The 12,887-nt window shown below is 37.4% G+C and overlaps 1 protein-coding gene across 1 annotated transcript; it reads right to left on the reverse strand.

Annotated features, from left to right (window-relative positions):
* Positions 1 to 2,795: 2,795 nt before the first annotated feature.
* LOC144443894 (aldehyde dehydrogenase 1A1-like) lies at positions 2,796 to 12,576 on the reverse strand. Its single transcript, XM_078133491.1, has 13 exons — positions 12,535 to 12,576; positions 10,541 to 10,645; positions 9,938 to 10,078; positions 9,619 to 9,745; positions 8,649 to 8,839; positions 7,763 to 7,876; positions 6,648 to 6,750; positions 5,958 to 6,142; positions 4,770 to 4,934; positions 4,316 to 4,473; positions 4,016 to 4,090; positions 3,700 to 3,739; positions 2,796 to 2,902 (listed from the first exon to the last, which is right to left on the reverse strand). Exons 1-13 carry the CDS (start codon positions 12,574 to 12,576, stop codon positions 2,873 to 2,875), a joined length of 1,476 nt encoding a protein of 491 aa, XP_077989617.1. The 3' UTR covers positions 2,796 to 2,872.
* Between the last annotated feature and the right edge of the window lie 311 nt (positions 12,577 to 12,887).

Below are 12,887 nucleotides of genomic sequence, written 5' to 3' on the forward strand. Positions count from 1 at the left end.
ATGGCCCTAGTAACAGATCTTCTACGGCTGTATCAATATCGTTTTCTGTAACAACAACGTTTGCAGTAAGGTGTACAGATGACAGTAAATCTAATCATACAACTGAGTGGGTAAGGAACGTAATTGCTAGTGCCTTAAAAAACATGACATCATACAGTAGTTCGGATTTTGAAATTCTTCAGCTGTACATGTGTGCCAACCTTTCGATGTACGTCTTTGATGTTACTCTTAACGTATCTTTAAGTGACTTTACTGCAGATAACCTGGAGGGTCTGAACTTCAGGTTTCGTCAAGGATCACTAGATTGCTTTATAAATCTTTTGTCAATTGACACTAAGGAAGCTACATATGTTGATCTGTGTCCGATTCAAATTGCAAGTTACACTGTAGTCGTTCCTAAGAACGAGATTGTATCCACTTCTCAATTTATCTCTGAAGGAGATCTAGCAAACACGAATAGTCATTTCTTATTTATGGAATTATTTTCGTGTAAATCAGAAGATCTCAATGGCTCAAATCATGAGATGTTTTTCACGGTTAACAGTCCTCGATGTAGTGAAGGTAATGGCAGTGTTTGTGAACTTAAGGTGTGTTCAGTTGTACACCCGGCCATCATTCTGTCTTGTGATGTCATGGACCTATTTAAGATAAACGAATTTATCCAGCATAATGAGACTGTTACATTTCACACGATAGGTTATCTGTGGAAATCTAGTCGTTTCTTGATTTCTCTTGACACTACTGCGTTATTTGTGTGTGCCTCGGATGTAATCGCTGTAACAACTCATAGAGTTTCGGAAGGTTTAAAATGGGTCATGGTTGCGTGTTCGTGTGTATCAATGATTGCTATTATTTGCATCATAGTTTTGCAAGTTGTATATCTAAAGGGAAAGAGTTTACCTAGGCAGATGATTGTCAACCTCTGTGTTGCTCTTTTCTTTTCACAATTGATGGCATTGACAACTCTGGGAGCAACGGACTATCCCTGGCTATGTAAGGCATTTGCTATAGTCTCTCATTATATCTGGCTTGTCTCCTTTTTCTGGATGGGTATAATATCGTTTGATATTCTGTTCACATTCGCTATAAGACGTCCTCTTACTGTGTACACAAATTCATCGATACATCGTAGATTTGTTGTTTACTGTTTGGTGAGTTGGATAGGGCCAGCAATAATTGTTGGTATTGCTGCTGTCTTAGACATCTGTGGATGTACCATTGCAAGGGTTGGTTATGGGGGACCGAATGCATGCTGGATAACAAATCCGACAGCTTTGCTTGTGTTGTTTGACGGTCCGGTTGCTCTAATCATGCTCTTCAATTTAATTTCATGCGTTGTTTCCAATGTTTCAGTTTACAGAAGAGGTCAAAATCCAATGGTTGGTAATCCTACCATTCCCTGGAATAAAGGAAAAGCGCGTATGGCATTTGGCACATTCTCCCAATTCGGACTTGTATGGATTTTTGGAATCGTCGAGGCCTTCATTGATAACAACGTATTTTCTTACATTTTCACAATCGTGAGTTCATTGCAGGGGCTTCTGCTCTTTCTTTTCTGTATAACAGGGGAGAGTGCACGCAGCTTAATGTTAAAACGATCAAAACCAAAGAAAGAGTCTACAGGCAGTACAGGTACTGCTGTACGAGATCCTGTCCAAATCGATGAAGATACACACTTTTAAGTAGAACTGTCGCAAATAATTGTCCAAATGCTGGCAAACGTAGACTGTTGTTTTGGTGGTCTTCGTGAAAAACAACAACTTTTGTTTCCTTTATTTTTAGCAATTTCCAGCTAAAGTCGACGTAGTGCAAAGTCGGCACACACTGTCCCAACGTACCCTCGTCAGGCAGTTGGAAATGTAGTAGCAATGACTATTGCTGATAATACCCACCTTTAGGTTGAACCTTCACAGGTGTACGAGTCAAAAGGTTGGCACAAACTGGTAGTCATAGTTACAGTTATAACATCGTTTAAATTTAAGAATAACAGCACAATCTATTGTTAAGTGTAATATTTTCAATAATACAAGTTATAGAAATGTAGCTTTGTTAGTGTTTGTTTGTTTGTTTATTTATTTAGTATTATCGTTGTCTCTTTCATATTTATATGTAATGTATAAATTTATAATACATGTAGCAAAAACGATTTGAAATCATATTTATTACAAGTAAATGTTCATGACTATGTCATTTATTTAGTTTATATTCTAGTTAATTTGTATTACACTTCTGGAATATTTCGCTTCAAACCACTTTGACACAGACCGTCTATGCTCATTATTACTCATTTATTTAATAGTCATCAAGGAAGGGAGGCTGTATTTCATGGAAAAAAAACGTTTCATCAAAACTGTTACCTCACATAACATGTACAAACGACCATTAATTTTGTATTCTGTAATGATGGAGCTATTTTCTCCGGAATCCGTAAATATAATAAAATATAAAATGATTTCTGTCAATTTGCATTTCAATTTCTTCATAAGCTGTACTGCATAATCCCACTTCGTCTGGAATTTTTAATATTTGAGTTCGTCTTTGAAGATGACTATTAACACCTCAAAATATTGGTGATAAAAGAAATCAATACATGGGAATAAAAAAGCACGTGTACCGTACTTGTAATGCGTTAATCGCACGTGTACCGTACTTGTAATGCGTTAATCGCACGTGTACCGTACTTGTAATGCGTTAATCGCACGTGTACCGTACTTGTAATGCGTTAATAGCTTTCAATATTCAACAGTTCTTCAACATGATCATGTAATCGGATTTTAAACGTTCATCATTATTCATCATTAACGATTATTGTAATCTCATCGTTTTTTGTAGTTTTTGATCAGCACTTCGTTCTGCATCTGGAGTCCCTTTTTTATAACTTCTGCTGTAATCTCACTGTGACCTGTTAGAGAATTACAGAGAAAAGGTGATTTGATTTACATATAATCAGACTTGCACCTGTAAGTAATCTATGGTGACCCGTTTTTATGTGTAGACTAAAAAATAACCGGGGACATACATACACATTTTTGTGTGTATTGTTGTTTATGATCAGTTGCACTCTGATGAATACACGACAAAACGACCAGGATAATTTATGTGTACCTTCTGTTAAACATATTATGGTAAACAATCAATGACATACACAGGTGCAGATATTGATACATGGAATTGAATACAACACGGTACCAGAAATGAACTGAGAAAACAGCGATTCATTGCACTATTACGTCAAGATTTATTGAATGAGTATATCACATAACAGTGTATAGTTTTAATGTAATATATGCATTTTGTCGCTCAGAGATATATGGGGGAGGGGAGGGGATCGAGGGTAGAGCAACATTTTGTATATTTATTTACACTCTAAACTTGTACCACTATGTACTGTTTCCAGGGGTCAGACACGATTAGCATCGCCATTTTCTGACTCCTGTTATCCGATCTGATTGTTTTACTTCTTATGTATGTATTTATTTACGTTTGTGATGTCATTTTGTTCTCTTATTGATCGGGTAATAAAAGATACGCGTGTCGTACCGTATCCTGTCGTATATTTTATTAGGTAAAACTGGCATATGCATAGCCACAACTCGAATCGCTTCATATGATTCGCCAATGATTCTTGCAGTCTCACTTCATTGAGAGAGAAATTTAAAATTTTGACAGCACAATGATATATCATCAATCTGTACTTACCGTTTTGACTTCAGTATATTCTTGAAGACCGTATTCTCCCCTGAGAGAGAGAGAGAGAGAGAGAGAGAGAGAGAGAGAGAGAGAGAGAGAGAGAAAGAGAGAGAGAGAGATACATGTAATATGAATATGAAATTGTAAGACTACATTGGTACAGTAAGGCTTTTGTCTCAGGCACAGCATAGAACTTTGAAGTAAACGCACCGGGCCCTCAGATTGTTCGTTTTCTAAGGTACATACTGCATATGATGGGATTTATTGTTCATATAATCACTCAATTGAATTAATCGCTCAATTGAATCGGTCATAATATACTTACAATTCACGACCATTTCCAGACATCTTAAATCCTCCAAATGCACTCTGGATACCGATGATGTTATAGATATTAACCCTTGGAGAACGAAACACACAACGTTATCAGGGTCGAAAATTGTGCAGAAAATGAATGCAAAAGCGGCTAATATTTTGGGTTTAGTTACATGTAATATGGCAATAGAATTAATGGAGCTAGACTGAGATGGACATATTATGATGCCTTTATTGGAATACCTTATACACAGAGAGACGTAATCATTACCCGTCTTTACAATGCTAGTTAAAAAGTGAGGCGACTTACCATACAGTGCCAGCTTGTACACTGTTTGCAATGGTCAGTGCTTTGTCAATATCCTGTGTTATCACTCCAGCAGCCAAACCATATGTTGTAGCATTGGCTCTCTCAATGGCTTCTTCAATTGTCTTGAATTTAAATATCTGCTGCACTGGGCCAAATATCTTTGAAAGTGGAAAACAAATGCAATAACGTCTTTTCTGAAAACCTAGACAGAATTTAAACAAGTCTCCATACAGTAGATGTACACACATCCAAATATATTGGTTTATAATTCATTTTGTGTCTGTTGGAAACAAACTTTTTTTGGGGGTCAAAATTGATTTCTCGATTGCTGTGCTGTTGTAAATGATAATGGAATGGGAGACAGCAAAAATGGATGATCGACTTCTAATTATACATTTAGAGTCCAAAACTGGTCGGTAAAAAGACTGAGAACATGACATATCAATATACATACCTCCTCTTTGGCGATGCGCATGTCATCTTTGACATCAGAGAAGACAGTATTCTGGATAAAGTACCCTTTGTCTCCAATACGACCACCTCCACATTCCAATTTAGCGCCCTCTTTCTTGCCACTGTCAATCAGGTCCAAAATCTTGTCGAATTGTTCTTGATTCACCTTTGGGAGATAAACAAATACGGAAGTTATAATGTCTGCAGTTTAACCATAGACCCTACACCAGGTGCAGGGTCTATGGTTTAACAATGTCTTGTAATAAACATTATGGAATATACTCCGAGAACTCCATGTCTCCGTCCTCCTTCACATCTCAGGAATCAATAACCTCAGCATTGTTTAGACAAGTAATAACCCCTGAAGTCGTACAATGCAGGGTTGGTGAAAATGGCTTTCCGTGGTCCCTATAAGGCATACAGCTGTGCAGCTAACATAAAATCAGCTCGCCTTTGTTCCCCTTTACATTTTGTAACACCACACGGTCGGTAACAGGACAACTGCCCCCCGGACAATTGCCCCCGGCGGACAACTGCCCCCCCCCCGGACAATTGCCCCCGGTGGACAACTGCCCCCGGACAATTGCCCCCCGGACAACTGCCCCCGAAGGACAACTGCCCCCCGGAATGTACATGTATATCAGAATTCGCGTAAGACTTTGGTGACAGTAAATGGTGACTCGGATCGGTGATCAGCAAGTGTTTAAAACTGCAAATTGTGGGCTATTCCCCGAAGAAAATCTAGCACGTGACGATTTTCAAAATCTTGCACTATTGCATGGATTCTGGCTGCAGAATCCTGATACTGTTTTTTTTAGTTCGGGGGCAGTAGTCCGGGGGCAGTTGTCCGGGGGGCAATTGTCCGGGGGGCAGTTGTCCTTCGGGGGCAGTTGTCCTTCGGGGGCAATTGTCCGGGGGCAATTGTCCAGGGGGCAGTTGTCCTAGAATAGCTGTGTTTGTATATATACTATCTATACAATAGAAACATATAGTATGTTATTCAATAGTATATAGACCCATATATATATGTTTATAGATAGTTATCCATGAGTTTAAAATGATATTTCATTTACTCCATGCATATTTGCTTGTTTGTCTGTAACACGGTTCCTGGGTTCCCTGTGGTGTAATGTCAACTTATAGTGTAATATGGAGTGATAGTGTAATATGGAGTGATAGCATGTTGTACCTGTGGACCTGATTCATTCTTGGGATCAAATGGGTTGCCAACTGTACGTGTACTGGCCCGTGCTACGCTCTTCTTGACGTATTCATCGTAGATGTCCTCGTGTACAAATGTACGAGAACCCGCACAACATATCTGACCCATATTGTAGAAGAGAGCTTGATGTCCAACTTCCACAGCAAAGTCAACTGAATGACATTACAAAAACAATCATGGCGAAATTACAACAAATTGGCACATTTTCTGATTTATCGAAAGTATGAATAACAACAGTCATATTTACATGTATTTGCCGGCACATTTCTCCGTTGTAATTGAGATAAAACAAACACCTTGACCACCTCCCCCAAAGAAATAAAAACACACACACACACACACACACACATATTAAACAAACAAATAAACAAACAAACAAACAAACAAACACAAGCAAACAAACAAACAGACAGACAGTCAGACAGACAGACAGACAGACAGACAGACAGACAGACAGACAGACAGACAGACAGACAGACAGACAGACAGACAGACAGACAGACAGAAAGAAACAAACAATATAATATATTGGATTTAAAGCCGACATCATTCAAGCGGTATCGTGGGGAATGATTAGAGCCTAGCGCCCACAGCGACGAATCTTACAAGAAAGGTTTGGCGATGTTTCCATTCAAGTAAAGAGTGTAAAATACTCACTATCAGCATCAGCAAACACAATTAAGGGACTCTTCCCTCCAAGTTCAAGTGTCACTCGTTTTAAGTTGGATTTACCGGATGCTTGCTGGATCAAACGACCCACCTGCAAACAGAAATGGTATTCAAGTTTTCAGAATACATGTAAGGCACAATCTTTAATAAATTCACGGTGTGCCGTGTAGGTTTGTCGGTAGATTTAGAAAAACAAACACATTTCGTTTTGCTCAAAATTTCCACGTAAGGCCTTATTTCATACTATTGTAAATGGAAAGACCGTTCAAATATCTTCAGAATAACTACACATAATCCTAGATTTTGACATTTATATATTTCACTAGACAAGTGTAGTAGATTTATAGGTACGTACAAAGAGAAAATGAATCAACAGAAAAGTGAATTTCACATGATATGCTAGCATTGTTTTTATCTGTGTTTGTTTTTCCAATGTCTGCCTGGTAGGTTTTGGGGAAATTCAAGGACGGCAAATAAAGTATTCAGTTGATGGCGTCAAATGACAATTTTACGTTATTGCTAATGTCCCCCCCCCCCCATACATTCTGCAGTTAATGGTGGATTTCGCGTAGATACCTCTTGCAACATTGTAGATACCTCTTGCAACATTACATTATACTTGCAACATTTACATTATTTTGTAGATACCTCTTGCAACATTATAGATATATCTTGTAATATTGTAACATTGTAGACACCTCTTGTAACATTGTAACATTGCATATAACTCTTTTAACATGTTGATAGTCTATATACACATACTATTCAACACAAGTTCTCCAGAACTAGGTGAAAAGCATTTTTTGATTTTGCAAATTTCGCACAGTTTGCAGACCACGATGTATCAAATTGCCAGCGCAAAAGAAAAGCCAAAAGGTAAATTTATATGATAAAATACTTGATGTGTTTTACTATGAAACCTCATATGATATTCAACTTATTATTATACAACTTGTACATAAAATAGGCCTCTAATTGACATGTACAATGTTTGATCATTGATATTTTAACCATTTTCAATAAATATATTGTTGGTTGTCTGATTGACAAAATAATAAGTCAGTTTAATACAGCCAGTGCGGGTTTAACGTTCTTTTCCCTACCTGAGTAGATCCAGTGAAGGCTACTTTATCGATGTCCATATGTTCAGAGATGGCTGCACCAGCTGTAGGACCATAACCAGGTATGATGTTTACTACACCTGGTGGAAAACCAGCCTGAAAATAAAGAGACAAATTGAAAATATAAAATGTTAAAGGCGATTTTCACCTTTTACTTGGGAATTTGAAAAAAAAATCGTTATGCATGGAATAGGTACACGTATTCATCGACTCTATGATTGGGGAATTTTCTGATGAAAAGTTCACCCATGTTTAGGGATTTTTCGTGAAAAAGTTAGCCATTTTGGTGGCACATACTCGAAAACCTTTCTATGGCAGTATCTCCCCCGGTCATACTGTATACGACATGACTAACTTTCACAGACATAAACAAACTGATGGACATCAGTGTATTAACCCTATCTGCAGATGTAAAGGACTAACGCTTTAACACTATTCCGTTTTCTCACTGACATTTTGATTTCACTTTGCTCACATTGACTTGCTAATTTGTGAACACATCCTCAAAACCGATTGGCGAATTTGAGACCACACAGGTGGTTTTAGATTTTTAATGGTATTTTTCAACTGCTTTAAACTATATTGGGCCTTGAAATTTTATCTTTTTTAATTATAAGTTTTAAAACATTTGATTGGTGTGAACGTGGTGTAAGCTGTTTAATGAACTCGAGTCAGGCTATAGTGCAGATGATTGCATCAACCTCGTGCTCAGCGCTATGCACTCGCACTATCTGCACTATAGCCTGACTCGAGTCTCCACGATTATAGGACTGATCTTGTATTTGTACATATACACTCACACTTGCATTCACATTCAAACCAGGTACAGGGGCCTCTTGATGTGGTATTAAACAGACTATCTAAATACCTCTTTAATAAGTTTACCAATATAGATGGCTGTCAGGGGAGTTTGCTCTGCTGGTTTCACAACACATGTACATCCACAGGCTAATGCTGGGCCAATTTTCCAAGAAAGTAGTACGGTCGGGAAATTCCATGGGATAATCTGACCACAGACTCCAACGGGTTCATGACGTGTGTAGCAAAAGAATGGTCCATCTACGGTATTATCAAGAGGAGAAGTAAATTATGAACATCGTAAACCATATCCTCTTAAATTTTACGGCATCGTCCAAGACGCACCGCCAAGTGTCTCTATTACATCACATACAAGGAAGCTGTTATTACATCCATAGCCCCAAGTACTACCTTTCCCGCTCTAGGCATAGAAAGATAGAAAAAAGAACATCTGCTTTGTCGACGATACAACCTTACAGGGAGGCTATTGCACCATATGTGTGGACTTATCTTAACTGTACCTGTATTGCGACACATGCCGGTTGCTATTAAGAATATAATATTAATAAACAGAACTGATTAACTTTCGAATCTTGTTCCGTCAAGGGCCATGTTATGATTGATTGCCACTTAACAAATCGTTGCAGAATTTAACACAACTGAAACAAGGAATACATTTGTGGGTGAAAGTTTTGATGCAATGCATTGCGTTTACGAACTCGGAACTGTCACTGCTGTAGTTTTTTAGTATTGGTGCTAGTGGCGATGTCGTTACGTAAAACTTTGTTGTTGATGGTGGTGGTGATGATGATGGTGGTGGTGGCGGTGGTGGTGTTGGTGGTCACGGTGATGATGGTGATAGTGATGATGATGATGATGATGATGATGATGATGATGATGATGATGATGATGATGATAATATGTTGTTGTTGTTGTTGTTGTTGTTGTTGTTGTTGTTGTTGTTTCATCAACAAATTCTATGATACACCCATATATCAAGTTGTAAATCAAATAAGAATGATGACATGGCGTGTTCTTACCCACTGGTATGGTCTTGCCATGAATCTTGTCAGCGTATCCAGCATAATACTGTAGTGTTTGAACCGTGTTCTTTATGTTACCATACGCCGACATGTAGGGTTTTCCACTGTCCAACGTTTCCAATTTCTGTTGAGTACAGAACGAGAGACGGAATCGTGAGTTTTGAGCAAACATACAAACAAACAACAGAAAATTGATTGTTTCAAACATTTCTTAATTCATTTTTGACGACATGTTTCGCTTCTTTATACATTCAACTAATAAAACCTGGACAATACCGTGTCATGAAGTGAAGGAAAGTATAACACAATTACTTACTGCTATGTATTTTACATCCCTATCCATTAAATCGGCAAGTTTGTGTAGAAGTCTACCCCTGGCTGATGCATCCATAGAACGCCATTTTGAACCTGGTTGGAAAGCTTTTCTGGCTGCTTTTACTGCCAAATCCACGTCAGCCTTTTGAAGGTAAAAAAATCGTGTACTAAATATTCAACTCAAACAAACAAACAAACACACACACACACACACACACACACACACACACACACACACACACACACACACACCAATCATGCACACAGACACAGAGATCTGTGTCTCATTGAACAATCTGAAAATACAATAATTTTCCGATTATCCAATGGAATTTGATAAAATTGTCGCTTTCAAAAATATGTTCGATATTAATTTGTACCAAAATTCACAAACAAGAAAAAAAACACAAAGTACATCTAGCCACACACACACACACACATACATACATACATACATACATACATACATACATACATACATACATACATACATACATACATACATACATACATACAAACATCTTGTATATCACATATCTTTACCCCTGTTGTCCTACCTTATCACCTTCTTGTATATTACACATCTTTACCCCTATTTTCCTACCTTATCACCTTCTTGTACATCACATATCTTTTCCCCAGTGGCAGGATTGAGGGTAGGAAATGTTCTTCCACTGACAGAATTCACAAACTCATTGTTGATGAAAATCTAGAGGATAAATATAAGAAAATACGTTTTTCACAAAAAAATATATATAACTGGCCGGATATTGATAACTTTGAAGCAAGACATTTAGCAAGGATTTAACTTAGGAAACTGCAAAAGTGCCTGAAAATCAAAATGTCGATATTACCCGATAGTATTTGTTTTGAAAATGTTTTGTTAAATCAAATAACTTAATCGTAATATCGTAAACAGTATTGACTCGTCAGTGGGTGAACGATTTTTTGTAGCTGTATACATGATACAATATGATGAATAAAACAATGATTTTGGGGTCCGCACCCAAAAATAAGTGCCCTCAACGGCGACCACGATTTAAACCTGTTGCTTCAATTCGTATGGATAAGATTGACGACTATTAACATGTAAAAAGTCTAATTATTGGTACTTTAACACTTTTCAGTAAATACATTGTCGTTGTCTAATCGAAAAAATAATACTACAAACTACATTTTATATTGCGACAGATTCAAAACCAAAGTTTTGATAAAAATTTAAACTTGTCACTACACCACCTACAGATAATATTGACCATTAATTAACTGATACAAATTGTCTTTTTATAAGTAATTGACCAATTTTCTAGTGAATAAATCATTTGGTTACTTGAAAAAAAATTGTCGCGGTTGCAGCTAGTGCAGGTTTGAAGGGAAATGCAACTCTTTGGTTTGTTCAATGCTAGAGGTATTTAATCATTATGCCAATTCATCTACAAACACGTTCACATGACCCATATCTATATAACGTGTATAATGTTAAGTGTCACACGGGGTCACACGCGAGTCTGTGACCTCACGTGACCTCTGACAAATGCTGAATTTTGTACTGAAATAAGATATATATATCCCATCATATCGCTTGGATAACTATGAAATATTTTCACACTTGCCTGTATCACAAGGACAACTATTATCGCTTACACTGTTGATTTCGAATTGTATGAATCCTGCTACTACAAATGTATCAATATACACTCTATGCTATAAGACAATTACTTTTGTTCTTTTCGTAAAGAATGGGGAAATATATTACATTTAGCCCGTAGACAAAGCAACAATCTATGAACTACTACACGGCCCTGGGGTCTGTATCTAGGTAGGCTGATATTCACTATCATAATTAGACCAGGTTTGGGTACAAATAATTGTCCCGAATGCAACATACTTATTGAACTGTAACATACTTATTGACTTGGCCGCAGGTACCCGAATCAATCTGTATGATTTTTAAAAAAATGTATGGTAAATGAGACTATGTTACTATACATATTTAAAAAAAATAAAAATCATACAGATTGATTCGAGTACCTGTGGACTCGGCCATAACTTAATGTTCGGGTAGAACGAATCATGCAGTATTGTATATCATATACTACATATATTGTGTGCTTCGTGACATATATGATAACATGGGGGTATGAAGGACACACACCATTGTTACAATCGCTTTCCATTTGATGTTCTATCATATATGGACCAAACTTTAAGACAAGGAAGAAACCTTGTTCTGTGACGAACCACACTATTGCACACTTTTCTTGGTCTATACACATGAAATACATTTCAAAAACCGATTCGTGAGTTCAAAGTCCATACACTGATTGATTGACGCTAGTTATATCAAAGTGTACACTACATGTATATAGGTTGTATGTCTGAGATCAAAACCGTTGCCTCAACACATGCGCTTTGGTGTTCGATGTTTGTGAAAATGAAGCCATGACAACGTTGTCAAGTGTAAGTAACATGGCCCATCCACATAAGTTTATACAAACCTGACACATTTAGTCAGTTTGTGACATACACGTTGGCAGATGAAAGAGTTCAACGTTGGAAACACATGCGAAGATAGTACTGAAAGACTATTGATCATACCTGTGTATATTTCACCTCCGGTAATTCGATATTGTCCGTCATTATAACCGTTGTAGGCACTATACAAGGTGCGATGATATGGTATGCTAACTTTTAGGTCAACAGACTTAATTTGATCAGAGGTCAGTCGTAATGCAACCAACTTCTCGTTATCAGGCTTAAAATCACACTGTAAAGCGAACTTTGACGCTATGCATCATAACAACGACAGCTCGTCCAAAAAGACTTCGTCATTCACTAAGCACAGGCAGACACGTACAATGTATGTATGTATGTATGTATGTATGTATGTATGTATGTATGTATGTATGTATGTATGTATGTATGTATGTATGTGTGTGTGTGTGTGTGTG

The sequence above is a fragment of the Glandiceps talaboti genome, chromosome 12 (assembly GCF_964340395.1).
Source record: "Glandiceps talaboti chromosome 12, keGlaTala1.1, whole genome shotgun sequence".
Taxonomy (NCBI): Eukaryota; Metazoa; Hemichordata; class Enteropneusta; family Spengelidae; genus Glandiceps; species Glandiceps talaboti.